Source organism: Siphateles boraxobius, unplaced genomic scaffold (genome assembly GCF_051911475.1).
Source record: "Siphateles boraxobius isolate OS27281-9 unplaced genomic scaffold, OSU_SipBor_1 8, whole genome shotgun sequence".
Classification (NCBI taxonomy): domain Eukaryota; kingdom Metazoa; phylum Chordata; class Actinopteri; order Cypriniformes; family Leuciscidae; genus Siphateles; species Siphateles boraxobius.
Window position 1 is genome coordinate 40183385 of NW_027509208.1, and position 26232 is coordinate 40209616.

Here is a 26232-nt window from a genome sequence, read left to right on the forward strand (position 1 = left end):
GTCAGTGGTAGAGTCCAGTGACGTAGGCAGCGGCGGTAATGGCTGCTTGTCTCATTTCATGCTGCCGAATTGATAGATGAATATGAATTTAATATGATATTTTAGCAATTTTCAACAGTTATTAGTGACGGAACCTGCTGAAATCAAAAGCGGTATTACAATATACGGGTATGCAAGTGTTTATGTACATAAAATGAGTCAGTTTTTAAAGAGAATCTCTTCGTTTGTTTGGCTGCTATGTGTTTTCAGTTAGTTCAGATTTAAGTTTAAATGTCAGATTTATCCTAATGTTTTGAAGTTGTGTAGTGTGTGAAGGCTCATGAATACTCATATTCCTATGCCTCTTCTCTTTGAACTTAACGTACAGTTTTGTTCATTAAATAATGCTCTGTTATTTTACCTGCAAATTTATTAGTAATTATAACACAATAACTTTACTAATTTAGTATGGTCTTATAATTGGCTTTATGAATCTTACATTTTTTTAATGTTTACAAAGTCTACTGTGGTCGTACCACAGAACAGTGCTGGTGTCAGATACTAAAACAATAGTATTTGGATAAATACCATTGTTAGGGGTATGTATTCTTGACATATTCATGTATCATGCCATAGTATTCTAATGTACTGAAATTAATACCATTGTGTTACTGTGGTAAATGTACCATAACAATACAGTGGTTTTACGAATATTTAAACGCATGGTCGTGGTATAATACCGAATGACTTACATATTTATATGCCATGTTATTCCAGTCTGCTTCAAAGAATACCCTTGTTATGTTATTTTTTTACTGTGATAGGTTTATAGTGGTTATTTAATGATGATCTCTTGTGTCCACCCATCGTTCAGACGGCAGAATGACGTCCATCATCAAACTGACGGCTCTCTCTGGAGTCCAGGAGGAATCGGCCCTGTGTTACCTGTTACAGGTGGACGAGTTTCGCTTCTTACTGGACTGTGGCTGGGATGAAAGTTTCTCCATGGACATCATAGAGTCCCTGAAGCGGTACGATAACTTGACAATGAGGCGGTGTTATGTATATATTAAGTTATTAATGTTCTTAATATGTCTATGTGGTGTTTTAATGTGCTTTAAGACAAACCATGTGTAAATTCATAAGTCAATAACATTGCTAAGTAGGCTATTTTTTCTTTAAAACACCAGTGAAAAAAAGACGGTTTGAAATCGCTGGTGTTTTTAAAGTCACAAACTAGCTTGTAACCAATCAGGTCAATGTGTGATCGTCAACTCAACTTAATTCCTGTATTTGATTGTGTATTTGCCGTCCTGTCTCTGTCAGGTATGTCCATCAGGTGGACGCAGTGCTGCTCTCTCACCCTGATCCTCTGCATCTGGGAGCTTTACCGTACGCTGTGGGCAAACTGGGCCTCAACTGCACCATTTACGCCACCATCCCCGTCTACAAGATGGGACAGATGTTCATGTACGATCTCTATCAGGTAAGATGGACGGGTTTCAAATGAAGCACTGCTTGTGATTTGTTGTATGAATCTGAAATGCTTCTTTTTAATTGTCAAATTAATAGTTTACAAAGAAAAAGTTGGCAACATTAATGTAATGAAAGTCACATAAAACTCAAATAAACAAAATGTATTAACTAATATGTTAATAACTAACACAAACATTGTAATTTTCATTTTTTTTTTTTAAATCATTATTTTAAAATAATCAATAATTTTTAGAATAAATAATAATTTAACGAATATTTTATAGCAAGCTATTTGAGATTTTTGAATATGAAGCTTAAAATTATTTTATGTTTTTGTTGGGTTTAACTGAATAATTGTTTAAAGAGACCGAGTTCAAATGAGTGACATTTCACAATTCACATTTCACCCTAAAATTAATTTTCGGACTAGTAAAATTTTTATCTTCATGACGGTTAAGCGCATTTCCCCCCAAACCCCCCACACATCCAGATGTTTAACTTTTGAGGGTTTTTGCTTCAATACCATTAAAAAAAGTATAACAAATATTATATATAGTTTGAATTATTTTCACATTACAGTAATGCTAAAGTTTTTTTATTATTATTATTATGCAAAATATGCTTAATTATCATGAAAATAAAGTCACAATGCAGTATAGGTTTTGAGAGTTTCACCCTTATTGTTGTTGATTAATTGTTGCCCAGTGTAAATTATATAAATGGGGCAGATGGGAGCAAATAACGTTTTTTTGGTGGTAGTATGCAGTAATCTTTAAAAAAAATATTTTTCTTTGGAAGAGATCTATGAATCATAGTTGAATTGTTAGTTGAATCCCCATAAAAAAAATGTTTGTTGTGTACAACACTTCTTGCTATTCAGTTTGTTTGCGCAAATTAAATATCAGAACGAGGCAGAGAAATATTCTGATGACGAAATATAAATTATATTTCATCTTGTTTGATCTCAGTCTCGACACAACACTGAAGATTTCTCTCTGTTCACACTGGATGATGTCGATTCAGCTTTTGACAAAATCCAGCAGCTGAAATACTCTCAGATCGTCAACCTGAAAGGTGAGATGATGTACCTTCTTTTTTTCAATGACAAGAAAAAATGTCCTCATTCACAAGAGCTTTAATCCTCAATAACAGTGATAATGTGTCCTTTTTGGTATCTTGAAAGTTGATAATTATTTATAAACGAACAGGAAAAGGTCACGGTCTGTCCATCACCCCACTTCCTGCGGGTCACATGATTGGTGGCACTATCTGGAAAATAGTGAAAGATGGCGAAGAAGAGATCATCTATGCTGTGGATTTCAACCACAAGAGGGAGATGTAAGTATGAAAGAAATCACCTGAACATAAATTGAATGTAGCATCAGAAAGTTTTATTTTATTAAAGGGATAGTTCACCCAAAAATGAAAAATCTGTCATAATTTACTCACCCTCATGTCGTCCCAAACCCATAAGACTTCAATCATCTTCGGAACACAAATTAAGATATTTTTAATGAAATCTGAGAGATTGAAAAAGTCAATCCTCCCATTGAAAGTCAATTCACACACAAGCGGTTTAATCCAAGTTGTGAAGAGACATGATCGCTTTATATGATGAACAGGTTAATTTAGGCTTTTATTCACATATAAACATTGATCAGCGAACATACATAGAGCTCAACCGTGCTTGATTGCTTCTATTTCTCTCCTCATTTGTAAGTCGCTTTGGATAAAAGCCTCTGCTAAATGATTAAATGTAAATTAACTGCATATTTTAAAGTCCCCCTGTGGTGAGGCATTCTGATCTAGATGAAGAGTAAACCAGAATGCCATAATGTAAACCATAATGTTTGCTGTCCTCTCAGTCATCTGAACGGTTGCTTGCTGGAGAACGTCAGCAGACCGTCTCTCCTCATCACAGACTCCTTCAACGCCTCGTATGTACAGCCTCGCAGGAAACAGCGTGACGAGCAACTGCTCAGTAAGTTCAAACAAACCCAATAGTTTGGCTGAAAATAATGATGCTGATTTGTCATCAAACTTCTCAAACCCACTGCTACTGTGAAGCAGAACTCCTAATGCTGTTCACAGGGTTCGTACAAGGTGCATGAAGTACTTGAATTAGATTTTTTAAAATTTAAGTCCTTGAAAACAGCCATATTTATGAATAAGTACTTGAAAAGTGCTTGAATTATTGAAAGACAATATATACAGGTATACATATGAAATTAGTGGGGGGGTTTTCAGAAAAAACACGTGGACAATCTTTTCACGCTAAATTAATGCTGCAGCCTGTCTGATATAGATATTGAGCCATTTCACATGGCTATAAGCATATTATTGCTCATATATTTCCAAGTATATGATACAACTTTCATTCTTCAGGTCAATCATATATTCATGGGAAAAGAAATCTGTTTGAATGAGGAAAGCGAAATCTTTGTCATAGTATCCTTTCGATGGTTAAGGGGATTTCATGACGGGCTTGAAATGGATTTTGAAATCCTATTAAAATTGCATTTCTGGAATACCTTTTTTAGAATTTGAAAGATAATAAAGATATTGTTTGATAAGTGAGATCTTTGATTGTATTCCTTGAAAAACAAAAACAGAAGTGCTTTAAAGTCCTTGAAATGTTCCATTTTACAGTGTCTGTATGAACACTGTGTTCATTTGGACGAAGTGTGATGTTTTACATTCTCTTCCAGCCAATGTCATGGAGACTCTCCGTGGTGACGGGAACGTGCTGATCTCAGTGGATACAGCGGGACGAGTGCTGGAGCTGGCTCAACTCCTGGATCAGATCTGGAGGACCAAAGACGCAGGATTGGGCGTCTACTCGCTCGCCCTGCTCAACAACGTCAGCTACAACGTGGTGGAGTTCTCAAAGTCCCAGGTCTCGCCGTCACAGTCAAATCATACACAGGGGTGTGCGATTTGTGTTGTCTACGATAATATCGCCATTGTTGTTTTAAATGAGTGAGCTAGCATTATAGAGCGTTACTCGCATTGCAAAAACAAAACAAAAATGCTTGCATTGCATGATGTAGCCTTTAGATATACAGGGCTTATACTTATATCAAATGATATTAAGCAATATCACATAAGCAAGAGTGCTTTTTTTTTTTTTTACAGAATATCAACACGGTTGTGAATATCAGCACGTTGATTTTATAAAATAGTTCAATAAACAGTAAGTTAACATTTTGAGTTAATACAATATTGTCTGCTTTTACTTTTTGTCAATGAAAATTTCCTTATACAACCTCAGAAGAAGTTTTTTTTTGCATCCCTGAGCAACACGTAGCAGTGCTTCGTTACTGCATGAATCAGCGGTTTGAACGAATCAGTTTAATGACCGATTGTGTCTTTTTAATTTAACGAATCCTGCCTTATTAATCTAGTTGAATTTATTGGTTAAATGCAAGAATTTGACATATAAGATGATGCATGCATTATAATTATAGATTATAGATTAGCAAGATTATAAAAAATTGCTGGTAACCCTTTACAATAAGATTTCGTCAGTTAACTACTTTAGTTAACATGAACTATGAATTAACAATACATCCACAGCATTTATTAATCTTGGTTAGTTAATTTCAACATTTACTAGTACATTATTTAAATCAAATTTTGTGTTTGTTAACATTAGTTAATGCACTGTGAACTAACAGGAACTGACAATGAACAGCTGGATTTTTATTAACTATCATTAATAAAGATTAACAAATGTCATGCTCATTGTTAGTTCATGTTAGTCATTACATTAACTAATGTTAACAAATGAGACCTTATTGTGAGGCGTCACCATTGTAAAGTTTACGGGGGCATATATATTGCCTCGTAGTGGAAAAGTTCATTTTTGTTACTGCTGTGAACTGACCACTGCACAGAATATGAAGTATATGAAAAGCTTACAAACCAGCCAAAAGCACAAAACATTAAGTATCGGTATCAACAAAATCCCAGTCATCCCAATATCACACACCCCTAATCCTACAAAATGTTAATTTTCTCTATGCCATATCTCAGATATAACGTTCCCATGTTCTCTCACAGGTCGAGTGGATGAGCGATAAACTGATGCGATGCTTCGAGGACAAGCGGAACAACCCTTTCCAGTTCCGGCACCTCTCGCTGTGTCACAGCCTGTCCGATCTGTCCCGCGTGCCCAGCCCGAAGGTGGTTCTGTGCAGTCAGCCCGATCTGGAGTCGGGCTTCTCACGGGAGCTCTTCATACAGTGGTGCCAGGACGCCAAGAACTCGGTCATCCTCACCTACAGAACCACACCAGGAACACTGGCCCGCTACCTCATAGATAACCCGGGGGAGAAGAGGATGGACCTGGAGGTGAGGCACCTAGATTATTAGATCAGCGCTTTTCTGGCTAAGAACTTGACTTGTTCAGAATATTGTTGTCAAAAGTACTGACTTCAGTACCAAATCGGTACTGAAATTAAAAATAAATGTTACGATCCCAGCATTTCCCTCTAGAATTTTGAGCGTTGTTCAACGGATTCCTGAACGCCTCTGATTGGCCAGTGTGTTCACACGGTTATATATGACTCTGATTGGCCAGTTTTTTCACACACTTAACATATATGACTCTGATTGGCCAGTGTGTTCACACGCTTAACATATATGAGTCTGATTGGCCAGTGTGTTCACACACTTAACATATATGACTCTGATTGGCCAGTTTGTTCACACACTTAACATATATGACTCTGATTGGCCAGTGTGTTCACACGCTTAACATATATGACTCTGATTGGCCAGTGTGTTCACACACTTAACATATATGACTCTGATTGGCCAGTTTGTTCACACACTTAACATATATGACTCTGATTGGCCAGTGTGTTCACACTCTTAACATATATGACTCTGATTGGCCAGTGTGTTCACACACTTAACATATATGACTCTGATTGGCCAGTTTGTTCACACACTTAACATATATGACTCTGATTGGCCAGTGTGTTCACACGCTTAACATATATGACTCTGATTGGCCAGTGTGTTCACACGCTTAACATATATGACTCTGATTGGCCAGTGTGTTCACGCGCTTATATATGACTCTGATTGGGCAGTGTGTTCACACGCTTATATATGATTCTGATTGGCCAGTGTGTTCACACGCTTCTTTATGACTCTGATTGGCCAGTGTGTTCACACGCTTAATATGTATGACTCTGATTGGCCAGTGTGTTCACGTGCTTATATATGACTCTGATTGGCCAGTTTGTTCACACACTTAACATATATGACTCTGATTGGCCAGTTTGTTCACACACTTAACATATATGACTCTGATTGGCCAGTGTGTTCACACGCTTAATATGTATGACTCTGATTGGCCAGTGTGTTCACGTTCTTATATATGACTCTGATTGGCCAGTTTGTTCACACACTTAACATATGACTGATTGGCCAGTGTGTTCACACACTTAACATATATGACCCTTATTGGCCAGTGTGTTCACACGCTTAACATGTATGACTCTGATTGGCCAGTGTGTTCACGAGCTTATATATGACTCTGATTGGCCAGTTTGTTCACACACTTAACATATATGACTGATTGGCCAGTGTGTTCACACACTTAACATATGACTCTGATTGGCCAGTGTTCACACGCTTAACATATATGACTCTGATTGGCCAGTGTGTTCACACACTTAACATATATGACTCTGATTGGCCAGTGTGTTCACACACTTAACATATATGACTCTGATTGGCCAGTGTGTTCACACGCTTAACATATATGACTCTGATTGGCCAGTGTGTTCACACACTTAACATATATGACTCTGATTGGCCAGTGTTCACACGCTTAACATATATGACCCTGATTGGCCAGTGTGTTCACACACTTAACATATATGACTCTGATTGGCTGCAATGATCAACGCTTAAACCATGTTGTAAATGGACGCTCTTTACTGAGCGCTTACACAGATACACACGGCAGCATTCAAAAGCAGGCGTCTATCAGCGGATCCGTCTATCAGCCGATATATTAGGTATTTGCTCTACGCCTGTTTTCAAATGCTCCCTTGTGTGTCTGTGTAAGCGCTCAGTAAAAAGCGTCTATTTACAACATGGTTTTGAAGTTGTGATCATTGTAGCCAATCAGAGTCATATATGTTAAGCGTGTGAAAACTGACCAATCAGAGGTGTTTAAGAATCTGTTGAACAACGCTCAAAATGCTAGAGGGAAATGCTGGGATCGTCACTTTTTTTTAAATTTCAGTACTGATTTGGTAACGAAGTCTGTACTTTTGACAACACTAGTTCAGACTACACAATATTTTTGGCTGTTACGATTGTCACTGTGTCAGATTATGCGGTTTTTGACTCCTAAATTCTTGTGTCGTGGAAAAGAAAGATCTCACGTTGCTTCCCAGCCAATCATCGCTTGCTGTCTTTATCGACGTGTGTGATGTCATCAAAGGCGTAACTAGTGACTTGCTACGTCTGAAATCGAACACTTGCTTACTATATAGTACGCGGAAAACAGTACGCCAAAAGAGTAGTATAATCCGAATATAATACTTTTTTTGGTGATTGGTAAAAGACAGTGACCATCTGGACGCAAGAATCAATCGTTTATCTCACATCTCTTATACACTATACGAGATAAAACGTTTGATTCCTGCCCGATGCCCATTGTCATTTACGAATCACAATGACACCGTACATCAAACGGATTATGCTAAAATCGGTCTAATATCATGTAGTCTGAACTCGGCATTAGACATGCAAATGGAAAAATTAATCAGTGTGAATGCATTTTAAAGCAACCAATTACAGTTCATTGTTTAAAAAAAACAACTAAATGTCAGAAAAAAACAGAATGTCTGCTTGTACAGAAAATGTATAAATTAGCTATGAATGTGACAGGGCTCGAATTTCGGTGCGGGTATTGCGCATCATTTTAATCATTCCCGCAGGTCTTGCGTTTATAATGCGGGAAATTCCCGCAAACATTCATTCAATCTAGCATGTAGGCCTATGAGTAAATTTAACCTAACAGATTATAAGATCAAATCAGACATTTTAAAACTTTCTGCGAGATACAATTTCACAAACAGCGTGAGTGATTCTGCCAATGCCGCGTCTTCTCTGTCTCTTAAAATAGGTTACACAAGGCGAGCCAATCGCGCTGCAGCTGCAGGCGGTGATTCTAGACTCTCGCGTTTCAGGAGTCGGGACATTTGATGGAAATGTCACTTGCACAATCGGGCCATTGCATCGTCACTATTGTTTATAATTTGTGCGTCTTTTTAAGTCTTACCTATTTAAACATTCAAGCGATTTTAACCCGCATAACAAACAGCTCGTGAGTAGCCTAACAAAACTGAGTTATTTTTCTTGAATTATAGCGCTTTAACGGTCAAAAGCACACAACATTGTCTAAATTCCAGTCTTGGGGAGTATCCTCTCAAACACAATCGGTTATGTCTTAAAAAAATAATACAAAAAGAAAATGCATGTGACACTATAATGAAAACAGTATGGGCCGTTCACGTTACGTCTTTTGCGCGTTCATCCTTTGCTGAAACGTCTTCGTCTTCATGGAGAACGTGGCTCATGATTGCTTAGCAACAGGGAGCCCTTTTTAAAAGAGGAGAAAGTGGCGCGGACTGCGCTTTACACGCAACATGTGAACGTGGATCCGTGCACTAGCTCTTAAAGTGAGAGTAGCCTAAAATGTGTCTGTCATTATTGTATATAAAACAACAAAAGATAGCATTACTTGTAAGGAATCAGGATTAATAGCCTATGTATTCAAATTATACAGGACTAAAAGACTATTCCGTATTATTTTACATTTGTTTACTTTTTTCCGTTTCTAGCATTTCTGAATACTAGTGTTAGACCTAAACTTTTCTCTTTATTTCATGTATTTATTTGTGCTACTTTTTTCAATTTAATTCAAAGATTGAAATCAAGCTTCCTTTTGTGTAAACTAAAAAAAATGACCCCATTGTAAAAACACAAATACAATGAGTGAGCAAACATTTAGCTAAAGGTATTTTTTTTAAAATTGTCTAAAAAAAACCTCCCCCCTCAAATAACAAAATCCCCCCCATAAGAATGACCTAAAGGGAGATTTCCCCCCTATTTTCCAAAATGAAATTCAGGCCCTGTGTGACTTTGTGATCAGAATTATCCAAAAGTAAAAAAGTATTATTTCAGACATGCCTTAAAAAAAAGAAGTTTAATTTAACTTAGTTTTAAATTTACCTTTAGAAGTGCCGCTAACACTTTAGTTTAGGGTCCAATTCTCACTGTTAACTAGTCGCTTATTAGCATGTATATTACTAGATATTGGCTCTTTATTAGTACTTATAAAGCAACTATTGATATAAAGCACATATTGATATACTGCATGACCATAATCTACATCTCTTAATCCTACTTATTACCTAAACTGAACAACTACCTAACTAATTATTAATAAGCTGAAATTTTATTGAGGCAATAGTTAGTAAATAGTGAGAATTGGACCCTAAACTAAAGTGTGACAAAAAACACTTTACAATAAGGTCTTATTTGTTAACATTAGTCTTTATTATTGTAAACCCTTCACAGGATGTGACATGGCGAAACTATAGTACATTGATGACACATCTAATAATTATTTGTGAGATTGCGTGGCCTTATCCTATGAGAAGACACTGACCTTTGCTAATAGACACTGAATTATCCATGAGACCTTATTGTAAATTGTTACAACAACTTGATTTGAATCTGTTTTGCTTATAAGTAAATAGCTTGCTTATGTCTCTCGGACAGATCTCTGAATATCAACGATTAGATCCCACAAATGTTTGGCAGATCTTGTGATTAGTAATTCTTGTGTAGTGCTTTTGATTTTTCGATATTTGTGTGCTGTATGTTTCAGATGATCAGTGAATAGCCAGTGGATATGCGCTTTAACTATGAGACTGTGCAGCGTCTGATATGTTTGACTTATTTTGAAGTTTTTTTGTTGTTCTTAAACTAAACCAGATAAGAAAACGTTGCCGACTGGAAGGGCGAGAACTAGAGGAATACTTGGAGAAAGAGAAAATGAAGAAAGAAGCGGCCAAAAAACTGGAGCAGGCGAAAGAGTGAGTAGAAATGAGTTTGTGACTAAAATACTGTCAGAATGAAAAACTTATTTGATTCACCCTGAATGCACTGCTTATCAAAGTCTTTCTTACAGCATTATTTATCAAGTGTAGGATGGGTAATTCTCTGCAAATATTCAAAGGACAGATCCTCGCTGAAAAAAATCTATAGCTATAAATATTTCATGAATCATTCACGTTAGAGCTGCACGATTGGGTCAAAAAGTTATGTTAAACATTCAACATTCTCGCTGCCGCTGCTTAAAAAGGAATAAACTCACTTTGAAACAGCAGCTCTCATGTTGATCAGGGTGAGCAAAACCTGCTTTTTTTCTCCAAATTAATTCATATTTTACGCACTGTTGCAAATGCTCTACACATTTATGCTCCTTAAAATAATCAATTTAGACCCAGAACAAGTGAACTGAATGAAAAATAACCCAGTTCTCTTTTATATTGTCCACTACCGTTCAAAAATGTGGGCTTGGTAAGATTTTGAAAGAAGTCTCTTCTGCTCACGATGGCTGCATTTATTTGTTCAAAAATACAGTAAAAACAGTAATATTATTACAATCTAAAATAACTGTTTTCTATGTGAATATATTGTAAAATGTAATTTATTCCTGTGATGCAAAGCTGAATTATTTTCAGCATCATTACTCCAGTCTTCAGTGTCACATGATCCTTCAGCAATCTTTCTAATATGATGATTTGATGCTCAAGAAACATTTCTGATTATTATCAATGTTGAAAACAGTTGTGCTGCTTCATATTTTTGATTCATTTTGTTTTTCAAGATTCAATGATGAATAGAAAGTTCAAAAGAAAAGCGTTTCTTTGAAACAGAATTTTTTTGTAACTTTATAAATGTCTTTCCTGTCTGTTATAATAAATTTAATGCATCCTTCCTGAATAAAACAAAAAACAAAAACGTACTGGCCTAAAACTTATGAATGGTAGGGTGCATTGACCTTTTTTTTAATTTACATCATTATTTTGGGAACCCAGTCACTTTATTTTAAAATACAATCGTGAATTGTTACATATGTAATATATTGATATTAATAAAATATCACAGTACACTATATTTTTATTATATAAACAAAAATTTATTAATATATCTACAACTATTATTGTTTTATGTCATTAATAATATTAATAATTTTCACATGACTATTACAGTTTTATTATACTGTTGTAATATAAAGTTGAAATGTCCTAATGACCTCATGCAATTTGCTATACTTTGTCTAAAACTAGTAATACAGTCAGTTATAAGTATGACCCCACATTCATTAAGAGACTATACGGAATAAATCTGCGTTTAAAAATCACCCAACTATTTAAATGAACCAATGAATTCAAAAAGGTCATTAAAAATGAGGAAAAATCTAAAATATACAGTTTCCTTTATACATTCAGTATGATTTGGACCTAACCGTGCTGAGAAAAGCACAGTTCATGAGCATGTTACATGTCAACCACCCTTCTCTGTTGTCGTTTCTTCACTTTTACGCCTCGTCGATGGTAATCTCAGCCATTTGTGGTTTAATAATCCCATTTAGCCATATCACAAGTTCAATCATCTGTTCAGATCTAATTCACAGATTTCCACTTGAGGTTCAGTAACAGCATTCTGTGTTCCTGGTCAGGGTGGACCTGGACTCGAGCGATGAGAGCGATATGGAGGACGATCTGGAGCAGCCGGTGGTGGTGAAGACCAAACATCACGACCTGATGATGAAGGGCGAGGGCGGGAGAAAGGGCAGCTTCTTCAAACAGGCTAAGAAGTCCTACCCCATGTTCCCAACACACGAGGAGCGGATCAAATGGGATGAGTACGGAGAAATCATCAGGTGAAGAAGACAAATTATAAAACGTGTAGCTTGAATGCAATGCACATTGTTTGAATTCTTCCTCTTACAGTAAACTGAAGTGATGTTATCAGATGGTAATACTATGGTATTTATGCAGTATTCATGGGCTTGTGCTAATATTTACTCTATAAGCTAATAGAAAGCAGTATATTTTATGAATCCCTGAGAATATGTATAATTGTTTTCTTTTCAAAATGCTTTCATTTCTGTTTATTGTGTATTAGTTCTGTATTTTCTGATGAATGACCTTTGACCCCTGACCCTCAGGCCAGAGGAGTTTCTGGTTCCTGAACTCCAGGCCACTGAAGAGGAGAAGAGCAAACTGGAGTCTGGACTGATTAACGGAGACGAGCCCATGGAGCAAGACCTGTCCGACGTCCCCACCAAGTGCACCAGTAATACACAGACACTGGAGATCAGGTGAGGACTTCATCATGACATCAAGACCCTCGTGAAATTACTGATTATGATAGATGAGTGAAAAAAAATCCTTTCATGCTTGAATGCATATTAGTAAATTAGTCGCTACGGCAGTGTTCAGGATTTACTCTATGTATTTTTTAGGTTAGATCGAGGTTAGATTGTATTAAAACCTCTGCAGTGTTCAGGATGATTCTTGATGGTTGCCTGCAGGGGTCGCTCTACCTCTGGCATGTAAGATTGTCACAAATCAGTGTTTGGTAAAAATGTCAGGCTTTTGCTGAGATGTAAAATCATAGAGGTATACTACAGTCAGTTAAATGTTTCCCACAAACGCTCGTATACCCAAATGTCAGTGTTTGCCATTATGCTGCTGTCAGTTTTAACAGAATAAGTCCTTAATAACACGCCTAATAACCCTCCATTTATCTCTAATTAATTGCTCTTCTGTGGGCTTGTGTGTTTATTTGCAGCTGAACTTGTTGATAATGTGAGTTAAGACTCCATAATCAGCTGAGAAAATATTGAGATTTGAGTTTAACTTAATGTTAGTACAATTACCAGCATTTTCAAATGATTAATCCATCAATTTCAAAGTTTGTTATAAAAAAAAAACAATAAAAAAAAAACATTATCTCATAAACTCAAGCATGTGTGACTCTTGGTTTCCTCACTAAATGAGGACATGAACACATAAAGTTTGTCTTCTCTGAGAGTCGGTTGATAACAACTATGGTCATATCATATACATGCAGAAACTCAAAAGAGTTCACAACAACCCGTCAAAATAAGAGTTCAGTTTAACTCGAAATTGTTACAAACATTTAGCCTATTACTATTGTGCAGAGGAATGCTCTTCTTAAAATAATTCTAATGCAAATCTTTCAATGTTATTTTAAAGGCATAATCACACTATTTTCTTCCATGTTTTAATTTTAACAGTAAATCTCTGTTGTGAAAAATTAAATTAAACCATTAAAACATATGCTTAATCACTGTTATAGTTATGAGGGTGTCCTCTGAAAATGTCTTCCACAATAAGGAGTCCCTGACCCAGACAGTTAAATAATATAAAATATCTGCTAACATCTACTATTTTCCATGATAAATGTTTGTTTTGTGTTGGAAATTATTAAAATCAGACTAATCTGTTAGTGGTATTTTGGTAAAAATGTCAAATTTAAATGTGGTTACATTGTCTATGACCTGCATCTTTGAGTATTAAAAAGATAATTTATTCTATAGCTTAATCTTACTGTAATTAGTCAAATTCAGCTTTGTATGTGTTGTGATACATTTTTTTTTTTTAAATATGGCTTGGTCATACTTTCTGTATGGCAGAATGACCCAGATATGCAGCATTGAGACTCATTCATTCATCTGTTGTGTCTCAGAGCTCGAGTCTCGTACATCGATTATGAGGGCCGTTCTGACGGGGACTCCATTAAGAAGATCATAAACCAGATGAAACCCAGACAGCTAATCATCGTTCACGGCCCGCCCGAGGCCAGTCAGGACCTGGCCGAGTCCTGCAAGGCCTTCAGCGGGAAAGAAATCAAAGTTTACATGCCGAAACTGCAGGAGACAGTGGACGCCACCAGCGAGACCCACATTTACCAGGTAATACTTCTCTCTGTATGTTTTTAAGCTTAAAAAATATGTATTTTTTCTATATATAAATTGGAAAACACAACGGGCCTTAGTCACACTTGTGGTGTTCCCAGTAAAAAATGACCGGCCTACAAAATAAATGGCTTATAAATCTCTGATTATGCTATAGTCAGGGTGCAAACTACGGGGGTGCTAGGAGGAGCTTGGCTCCCCTTAATAAGACATGGGCTCCCCTGAAAACGTGATTCGTGAAATTTTGGGGGGTCTCAAAAAGTATTGACAATGTTTTATTTTGACGTGAAATTTCAGTTTTGTGTAAGGTGATCATCGTGGAGTATTATGTGTAAAATAGCAAAAATATCATTCATTCATGCATGACGGCGATTTAAACCTAATTCACTTCAATAAAGATATCTATACATGCTATTCTTGTCATGAGCATCGAGGTTTGGTGGCGCTGCGCTGCAAACTCCAATCATGTTTAGTATATGTTAACTTCAAGATGCGTAGAAAAAAAAAAAGTTGAAGGCCATTTATCTGCGCGCGAAGTCCTTGAAATCCATTCTGTGTTAAGGTAAGGCATGTTATTCCCAATTTTGTGTTGTGGCTGGGTTGTTATAGGTCTGCGTGACTCTCGATGTCTTAGGCCTAATTGCACGGAGGAATTATGGTATTCTTCTGTAGCCTGATGAGTAATTTAACCCTTGTTCAAGTGAACTCTGACAGCCCACTATTTGTGGATGGCTGTTTGCTGTTTGACTTATCAATTTGTGTCGATAAAGTATAATAGGGTGAATCCTGTATAGTATATAGTGCTTGCATAGTGCATACACTTGTAGCTGTTATGTATATTTGGAAGTCCTTGAAATTAATGGGATACAAAGCGCAGCGCCGCGCATTCTGCATCTTGTCTGAAAGGCGCTTCAGTACTCGGCACGCGCAAGTGCACGGAAAAATTGGGCTCCCCCAAAGGACACGGTATAGTTCGAATACTGGCTATAGTGTGTGTGTGTGTGTGTGTGTGTGTGTGTGTGTGTGTGTTTGTGTGCGCGCGCTTCCACGGCACGCATGCACAGATCCAAGGCCTTTATCTTTAAAAGGAACAATGGACACTTAATGTTTCTCTTATTATCAATCTCCCTTATTCGTTTTCAATGGATGGTCATTCTGGACCAGTATAAGCTCAGATCAATTAATCCTACGATCAGTCAGTTTCTAAAATACATACAAAACCTGTACCAAAACCTAATTAAAAGATAACAAGATGACAAAAAGATTGAATCCAATATTTGGTGTTAATATAGCATAACGAGAGATTTGTGAACTTTTTTTTGTAGGCCTGACATTTTTAAACGGAAACAACACGAGTGTAACAAGGTGGGGGGAAAAATCACAAAAAGTCTATGTTTAAATTCTTAGTTTTAAATTTTAGTCCAATGCGATAACGTTAACTTGCATTTTCGGGAAAACGAAAATCCTCTCTAGGTCAAAATGACCCGAACACAACCTGAGGGTTAAATATTAGTGTTAAATATCAGTCATCTTTATTTAGTGGAAAACATGTTTGGATTATTTTAAACCACTTTTTTTCATTGTATGTAATTCCTATTACTATTGCTTTACACAACCATTTTTTCACCATTACTAATCTTTTTCTTCTTATTCTTTTTTTTTTTTTTTTTTTTACTAATTTGAAATAGTGTAACATTAACTTTTTAAAAATATAAATATTAAATTTACTCTCAATTAATATGAGTTTTTTTTAAATTAGATATTTAAGATAAAACATATTTTGGGGAATGTCTTGCAGTGTGACATGCTAAACTCAATTTTATTGCTCAATATAAAAATATTAAGATCTATCATCAAATGTTCTGGGAGCTTTGAGTTGTGAATGTTTCATAAGAAAAGTATTATTTTTCATTATATAACTTTAGTTTGAACTACAAAGTGTCCAGTGTTTTATTGTCAGACTGATGCAGCTTTCAATGTGGCTGTAGGTCCGACTGAAGGACTCTCTGGTCAGCTCACTGCAGTTCTGTAAAGCTAAAGACACAGAGCTGGCCTGGATCGACGGCGTGCTGGACATGCGGGTGGAAAAGGTGGACACGGGTGTAATTCCGGAGATGGGAGAAGCGAAAGAGGAAACGGAGGATGGAGAACCGGCCATGGACGTCACACCGGACCTCTCGACTGAACCCAGCGTCGTGGCTAACCAGCGGGCCATGAAGACTCTGTTTGGAGAAGATGACCGGGAAATCTCGGAGGAGAGCGACGTCATTCCCACGCTGGAGCCGCTGCCGGTCCATGAGGTGAGAGAGATCAAATACTACATCAACAAAAGGTTTGACATGGAAATCATGTGATTTACAGTTTGTTAGAGAAAATAAGAGAGAATAGGGGAAAATAAATGAGGTGGAACTAGGACTGTACAATTTTGGTGAATCCTTTTTTATTTTTATTTTCTATTTTTTTCTGATAAAAATTGTGATTGCGATTTTAAAATTACGGAAATTCCAGGTTTGCTGTGCTTGTTTGTGATTAATTTATTTTTTCAATTTTTATAAATCAATCTCACTAAAATATAATAATAAATATTATATTAATAAATTATATTAAATTAAAAATAATTAAAATTAATCATTATTATTATTATTATTACTGCTAAACAAAAATATTAAAATTACAAAATAAAAATGGATAAATAAAAAATTACTATTTTAGCATTTCACTGTAAAATAAGAAATCCTGATAAAAAATTGTGATTGTTTGTAGGGCTGCACAATTTGGCAAATAGTAATTTATTATTACTAAAACAAACATTTTAAAATTACTGAATACAAACAAAAGAAATATAGCTTTTGTAATATTTCACTGTAAAAAAAATTACAAAAAATTTAAAAAAGTATATAAGAAAAGTAGTATAAAATTATTTTTATTTTATATCACCGCTGTACAATTCTTTCTTACAAAAGAAAAAATCTGAAACTTTGATTTATATAGTAATTAAAAATGTTTTTAAAATATAGATTTTATATAAAATAAAAAATATTTAAGTCAAGTCAAGTCAAATATATTTATATAGCGCTTTTCACAATACAGATTGTATCAAAGCTGCTTCACAGTATCAATCAAAACAACTTAACAATGTTTGTTTATTACTGGAAAAAAAAGACATCCAAGTTTGGTAGAGCTAATCAATGGTATGATTGGTTAATTAATTTGAATATCCCCAACTGAGCAAGCCAAAGGCAACAGTGGCAAGGAACCGAAAAACTCCATCCAGTGACCTAATGGTGTCCTAACACTTCATCAAATGACCCAATGGAGAAAAAAAAACCTTGGGAGAACCCAGGCTCAGTCGGGGGCCAGTTCTCCTCTGGCGTTTATGAACTAGAGGCCGAATTTACAGTAACTGTAAGATAAAAATTTATATGAATGCCTGGCTAAATAGATGCGTCTTCAGTCTAGTTTTAAACTGGGAGAGAGAGTCTGAGCTACGAACAATATCAGGAAGGCTATTCCAGAGCTTCGGAGCTAAATGTGAAAATGCTCTGCCTCCTTTGGTGGATCTGGATATCCTAGGAATGACCAGAAGCCTCGAATCTAGTGATCTTAAAGAGCGCGATGGATTGTAAGGCGATAGAAGATCCGTTAAATAGACTGGATCTATTTAAATAGACTGGACTATTTAGTACATTATTTGATTTACAGTCAGTTTAAACTTCCATAACTTTCATACTTTCAGTTTTTGAAGTACTTTCACTTCAGCAATAATTTGCTGAGTTTCTTCTTTTAAACAAACTTAGGTCTATATTCCAAAGCATTTTTGAATTACAATCAGTTAAGTTTGGATGGTGCATTTTCATGTCTATTCTTAAAAAGGGGGGTGACAGCTGAACTTGTAAGAACACAGTGCTGCTTTTCACTCTGAAACAATGCGCATACATTTATTTAATTCAATTGCAGCCTTTTCGATTTGATAATAGCACAGTCATATTGCAATTTCGTTGCATTTGAGTAGTCGTGCAGCCTTAAATGGAACAAAGAGAGTGAGTTACAATATAAACTGAGATAACCTGAGCTCATGATGAAGGTTAAGATAAAACTGTATACGCTACAATTCATCAGACATCAGAGAAAGTAGATTAAAATAGATCTGCTGACTGAAGAAGCAGGATGAAACATCTCATCAAACACTCCAAAGGCTCTGATAAACAGATAAGGTGTTATATTACAATGCTCTCTGAAGTGCTTGATTCTGATTGGTCAGGTGTGACATTACAAGGTCAGTTATTGAACTTGAACTTGTTTGATTGTCTAGGCTCAAAGCTGCTTGTTAGTAACTCTTTTTCTTTGTGGAAGCTTTGTGTTTAATGAGCAACTCAAATTAATGTTCTCTGTCTAATAATTTACTTATGCGTCAAGTAGCCGTGTAATAAGCGGGATAATGTACATCCAGCTGGTTTTGCGATAACAACCGTCTGGATGTACATTATTCTACTCAATTCAATTCACGTTTATTTGTATAGCACTTTTCACAATACACATCGTTTCAAAGCAGCTTTATAGAAAATTCATGAGTCCGCATTACAATTTAGAGTGATCTGTTATCAGAGGTTACTGTCTAAGTTATGTATTTAAGTCAAGTCAAGTCAAGTCACCTTTATTTATATAGCGCTTTTTACAATACAGATTGTATCAAAGCAGCTTCACAGTGATAACATGAAAATAATTTAAAAGAGTTTGTTTCTAAAAGAAAATTGCGTCAACGTCCACCTTAAAGGTATTGTAGGTAGAAATCCCCAAAAATACTTTTTTCCAATTTTTTTCAAACTGTCTTTATATATCAATGCATAATTAAAATGTAGGTACTCTGGAAAATAAATTATAAAAATCGAGTGTCTGTAGTTCTCTCAGGACTGTAATAAACACAGCTCATTATTCCATTCGGGACGAAAGAAATGATTGGCTGGGGCGACTGTCAGTCTCCCTCGCTACCATGGATACCACCTCTGCTGATACAGGAGGAGCCCAAATGCGCGCACCCGTTTGAAAAGGAACGGAAGCTAGTAATAACAAACAATTATGGCAGAGAAAGAACAGTCACAATTCTCAGTAACGTTACCTGCATATAGAGGCAGCGAAGTCAAACGAGTTAAAAAAAGGAAGACAGTATTTGAAAAGGCTATGAACAAAAAGTCTTTGGATAAATAAAGAAATCATAAGAGAGTCGGCGTGGCTTTCCAGCGTCGGCTACTACTGAGTGATCTCAAGGGGCTGAAAAGTGACTCCATGATGGCTTTATTTCTGCTGGACAGGTAATCTTGCTGTTTTCATTTTGATGGCATTTATTTTTTCATGAAGCATGTATCACTAGCACACCTAACTACCTAATATTAGCTACCTAACGTTACGTAGCATAACTAACGGTACTGGCTTAGCTATGACAGTGTAACTTTGGTGTCGACTAGTATAACGTTACTGTTAGTGAGCCAGGGTTGAGACGATAAATAAGCAATAGGCCTATCTGCAGTCGAAAGCTGTTTTATTTAATTTCGCCGAATCTAACTTTAGGTTAAAGAGTTTAGGGGATCTATTTTTATACCTATCTTTACCCTCTGCCTAAACTGTGTTCCTATTTTCACCGTGAACTCTACCTACTCCGTTTTTTCACGTTTGGTTTGTTGTTATATGCTCTACATATGTTTACATATGTCTTTATGTTGTATCTGTATGTGCTATACAATATATGTTGTGTGTGTGTGTGTTATATTATCTTGGGTCTGCAATGCAGTTGTGAGAAGGTGTTTGAGTGTATGTAATTCAGTTTATCTGTAAACAATCTTATGTTATGAATCTTACAAATTCACCTTCATCACAGTGTAACTGATAGTAACGGCAAACGTGTATCAATGAAGCTATTTATAGCTTTGCCTTATATTGAGTTTGATTCCGTTACGAGCTAGTAAAATATTTTAAACTTTACAAGTATCGTTATGCGAGCTGGATAGTGAGTACTAACAGCCATGTTAATTGTTTATATTCATACTGATAAAGTTAGTTATTTTATTACTTGTGATTCTGACATGATGTCACTACATCTGGTAAAGCTGGTAAACACGTCCGACTCTTCCAGCTGAGCGAATGGCCGGGATCGCGCGTTCATTTGTATTGGGGGCGTGGCTTTGGAAGGAGCCGAGTAGGGAGGGAGTGGGAGTTAATTGAATAATGAGCTGTGTTTATTGTAGTCCTAAGATGACTACAGACACTCGATTTTTATAATTTCTTTTCCAGAGTACTTACATTTTAATTATGCATTGATATATAAAGACAGTTTAAACAAATTTTGACAAAGTATTTTTGTGGATTTCTACCTACAATACCTTTAAGTAAGGCAGATCAATAATATTATTGAATATTAAATGTCCCCAACTAAGCAAGCCAAAAGACAAGGCAACAGTGGCAAGGAACCAAAACTCCATCAGGTGACAGAATGGAGAAAAAAACCTTGGGAGAAACCAGACTCAGTCGGAGGGCCAGTTCTCCTCTGGCCAACGAAGGAACAGTGCATGATTTATGATTCGGGCAGCATTACAAGTCAGATTGGATCGGAACATTTAGAATATTTATCCATTTCCATCTTTTGGAAGTCCAAGTAATCACGCCGGTGTTGAGACGAGTTGTTGAGGATCAGTGCCGTCCACCATAGAGGGTCCATATCGCCGGTGTTGAGTCGTCTCTTCACAGACTTTGTGATTGGGGTATCTGAAGTCTCCGTGAAAGGCTGGATACAAACTGGAGCTGACGAACGCCGTTTTTCTCGGGACTCGCGTCCCGAGATAACAGCAGAAAAGCAAAAAGGGAAAATAATTAGCGTAGCTGCTGTTCATAATGATTTCCATAACACGGGCGTAAATGATAAAAAACATGAAGACAGTGATTCTTGCGTCCCAGAGTCACCCCCCTCCGTCCCCCACTCAACTCAGCCCTGCTTACTGACCTCTACATCCCTCCTGCTGCTGAGACCCAACCACAATCTCACAATCTCTCCGCAACCCAACCATACGCGCCGACCCGTTTGACTAAGGCTGTCGAGCCCCACTGTCGTCGTTAAAGCAGGTTCAGTGGCAACGGTTCCGTATGGCATACCACCTACCGCAAAACACAATATCTAACCAACCACCCGTCATTCACGCAATATACACAGGAACGTAATGACTGTAAATACTATGCAACCTATACAAATAACCTACAGACTCAAGTTTTATAATATTAAATGCATTTGATCTGATTCAGCAGTGGTATAAAAGGTAAGCATTATGTAAATGCTTGGCTAAAGAGATGCGTCTTTAATCTAGTTTTAAACTGGGACAGCGAGTCAGAGCCTCGAACAATATCAGGAAGGCTATTCCAGAGTTTTGGAGCTAAATGTGAGAACGCCATTCCTGCTTTAGTGGACTTAGATATCCTAGGAATGACCAGAAGCCTCGAATTTAGTGATCTTAAAGAACGCGATGGATTGTAGGGCGATAGAAGGTCCATTAAATACACAGGAGCTAAACCATTTAGGGCTTTATAGGTCAGTAATAGTACTTTGTAATTGATACGGAACTTGATAGGTAACCAGTGTAGAGATGATAAAATTGGTGTTATATGATCATATTTTCTTGACCTAGTAAGAACTCTAGCAGCTGCATTTTGCACTAACTGTAGCTTGTTTATTGAGGATGCAGGACAGCCAGCTAATATAGCATTACAATAATCTAGTCTCGAGGTCATGAATGCATGAACTAACTTTTCTGCATCAGAAACAGATAGCATGTTACGTAGCTTTGTAATGTTTCTAAGGTGGAAAAAGGCTGTTCTTGTAACATATGAAATATGATTTTCAAAAGACAAGTTGCGGTCTAGTATAACACCCAGGTCTTTTACTGTAGTGGATAAAGTAACAGGACATCCTTCTATATTAAAGTTGTATTGTAAGTGAGTTTGTGGGTAGTTTTTTGGACCAATAAGTAATACCTCCGTTTTATCTGAATTTAGTAGCAGGAAATTACGCGTCATCCAGCATTTTATATCTTTGAGACACTCTGTCAAATTTGATAAGTTAGTGTTTTCATCTGGTCGTGATGAAATATATAATTGAGTGTCATCAGCATAACAGTGGAAATTAATTCCATGTTTTCTTATAATATTACCAAGTGGCAGCATATATATTGAGAATAGCAGAGGGCCTAACACCGATCCTTGCGGCACTCCATAGTCTACTGACGTTATCTTTGATTTTTCCCCATTTAAACAGACAAAATGGTAACGGTCTGATAAGTACGATCTAAACCAGCTTAATGCCTGTCCCTGAACACCAGTGTAGTTTTGTAGTCGATCCAGGAGTATTTTATGATCGATAGTGTCGAACGCAGCGCTTAGATCGAGTAGAACTAGTATTGAGATACAGCCTTGGTCAGAAGCTAAAAGTAAATCATTTGTAATTTTAACTAGCGCAGTTTCTGTGCTATGATGCGGTCTGAATCCTGACTGGAATTTTTCATATATCTCATTTTCTTGCAAGAAAGAGCACAATTGAGCGGACACAATTTTTTCTAGTATTTTAGACATAAATGGAAGATTTGAAATGGGTCTGTAATTTGCTAAGTTATTTGGGTCTAATTGCGGTTTCTTAATGAGAAATGTACATGTATATATAATCACAGTTAGCTAAAAATGTATTAATTTAAACAATGTAATAATTTAAGCCAGAAAAGCAAATTGAAGTAATGAATACTTGTTTGTTAACAAATGATTATGACATTTAAACATTGTCGGGATAATTCCGGTTCACGCGGAATTAAAAATTCTGTATTATACATTTTTCAAGGCTTGTACCTTATCACTGTAAAGCTGCTTTGAAACTATCTATCTATATTGTTAAAAGCGCTATATAAATGAAGGTGACTTGACATTTAGAAAAATGTAGCATTGGTGCATTATCCCTAACTTAATGAGTACGCATGGGTAGTACCATGTGAAATAACACGTGTTCTTCACAGGTCCCAGGTCATCAGTCTGTGTTCATCAACGAACCTCGACTGTCGGACTTTAAGCAGGTTCTGCTGCGTGAAGGGATCCAGGCGGAGTTTGTGGGAGGAGTTCTGGTGTGTAATAACATGGTCGCTGTCAGGAGGGTGAGTGGAATCAGATTACACCTCACAATATGCAAATCATCTGTTATGAGTATTTGATTAATGGAAAGCACATTATGAGGCGTACAATCATGATGTGTTGTTGGGCTTAATTTGCCTTGTAAAACGCCAAATCTGGGTCCGGGTATTCTGGGACGTCACCTTTAAGATGCATTTGTGCAATGAACTGCATATTTTTAATTGAAAAGTAAAATTATAAAAATGGTATCTATTAGTCGACTAGTCTAACCCTGCTCCCGGAGACAGTCTGTAAATACCATCCATTTGAAATCGACTACTTGCGTTTTTCCACGTACAGATCAGCGAGAACGACTCAAAAATGCTGTATTATGCTGCCATGCCAGTAGATGGCGATGTCACTTTAAGAAACACTACGCGCATATAGACTGAACATGTAATATGCATGCGCATGATGTCACCGGTTTCACAAATTCGTGTTTTTGTAGTTTGCACGGAGACGATAATGGTAACGTTTTCTAAAATTTGATACCCGTTTTCAGGTCCCCAAAACGTTGTGTAAATGAATGACCAAAATGCATAAGTTTTCCATTTTTAGTTGAAAATGGTGTTGTGTAAATGCCCCTTTAGACGAGTCATTTCACTGAGAAATGATGATTACTGAGAAAACAGAAAAACACACGGAGAGCATCAGCTTTATTTTCTGCTCTGACATTTACAAGGCCAGCCGAACGCTGTGAGTGTGTGTTAGACATCAGGAATGGTGAGAGAACATTGTGTTTGGTATGTTTTTCATCTTCAAACCAAACTTGGGTCTTCAGCCGACAGAGTTTATAATGTTCTCCCATAATGTTCACGCATTAGATCAGTAAGTGGAGAGTAGACGGTCTTTTGTGGCTGTTTGAACACATTCGACCTCATGAGTGTTTACACTACGAAACCAATCAAATGCGTTTTTCTCTGGAAGTGGTCAAAATTGGAGAAGCTCAAAACATTTTAGACTCCGTTTACACCTGTATTTAGCGTCGTCCACTTGTGATCCGATCATCCAAAATGGCTGTGTTCACACCTGACATGTTTGCTTTGATTAAAACGAACCCTGGTGCAATTGCTCTGTTAGTGCGGTTCATTTGAAAAAGTGTAAACGCTGTCATCCCAACCCTGGTGCACCAAACAAGCGGACCGAGACGTTGAAAAGATAGTCCCAAACAAACTCTGGTGCGGTTCGACTGAAATATGAACGCAACAGACCAAGACATGTAAACTAACCAAAAACGGGACATGATGTCACAAGACGGCGACGCGACCCTAAAAAGGACAGAATCCTCAAGCATGCCTGTTCTTCTCGTCATAGTTCAGTACAGGATCAGAACCCCGTCTCCTCACAGCAGATCTTCGTTTGTGTGTGTGACGGAGGGATTCCTGACGCTGTTTTGACTGCTTTACACATTTTATAAGCCACGAGTTCTCAGCTGGTCAAAATACCATCGTATGTAGGCTACATATATACAAAAACGCATTTATCCCAGTATACAGCATTATTTTGGATTTTTGGAAAGCTCTGATGTGATAAAATAAAAGGAATTGGAATAAAAGCCAACCAATCAGGTTGTGAACACATCCCTATGCCTGTATCTGAATCTTTAGGCTCTAGTCTTAAAATGCCAATGTGAACGCTAAGCGGACCAGGACTAAATGTTATTGTTTTGTTTTTTTAGTGATGCAATGATATTACAAATTGCCAATTGTCTCTTTTATTTAAAAGTCGTGTTGCACTTTCTCCCATTCATGCTAATATGAGTGCACCGTCATTGTATATCTAAAGTCTTTGGAACAGTATATCAGGAAACAACCACAAAAAATGACCACTTAGCTTCCTTTTTGTGTAAAATCATCTTGAGACTCAAGCGTTTAGCTGTTTTTAATGCAGGAACACATCTTTAACACCTCACTGTGTGCTGTAACTCTGACCCCGTTGACCTCTCTTTCTCTCTCTCTCTCTCTCTCTCTCTCTCTCTCTCTCTCTCTCTCTCTCTCTCTCTCTCTCAGACGGAAGCGGGCCGCATCTGTCTGGAAGGCTGCCACTGTGATGACTACTACAGGATTCGTGAGCTGTTGTATGAGCAGTACGCTGTAGTTTAGCTCTTCAGTGCTGAACGGCTCTCATTCAGCGCCAGACGTATGCTTCATTTCCTTTTGTAGCTTTTGACTTGTGTATATTTTATTATTGTTTCCCTGCACGTTTAAATGGCAGATGCTCCCTCACGAAGTGACCCAAAATGAGAGCGTCTGTCTGGACTGTAGAAGAAACGTCGCTACTATACTTTTGTTCAGAACTGCAAAGAAACGTTTAAGACTTTTTTACTAAACCCTTATTTTGTTCACAGATAAACTTCGGTTTTCGTAATGAAATGTTGTCAGTGTGGGTTTGTGTGTTTACCTTTATTCATCTAGAATATCTACTACATGTGCAGTAAAATAATGGGTACTAGAGTATATCCCACAATGCAATGCTCTCCCTTCCATTTCCAATTTGATGAATGAACTAGAAGTTACACCAGCCATTATATTTTACTT

General features: G+C 36.9%; 1 protein-coding gene across 1 annotated transcript; it reads left to right on the top strand.

Annotated features, from left to right (window-relative positions):
* Window positions 1-26067, top strand: cpsf2 (cleavage and polyadenylation specific factor 2). The gene is made up of 15 exons (XM_077219511.1): window positions 1-168; window positions 854-1010; window positions 1306-1465; window positions 2424-2529; window positions 2664-2793; window positions 3321-3436; window positions 4164-4351; window positions 5518-5808; window positions 10486-10586; window positions 12239-12442; window positions 12731-12883; window positions 14278-14503; window positions 16495-16806; window positions 23545-23679; window positions 25705-26067. Exons 2-15 carry the CDS (start codon window positions 862-864, stop codon window positions 25795-25797), a joined length of 2364 nt encoding a protein of 787 aa, XP_077075626.1. The 5' UTR covers window positions 1-168; window positions 854-861; the 3' UTR covers window positions 25798-26067.
* Window positions 26068-26232: the final 165 nt, after the last annotated feature.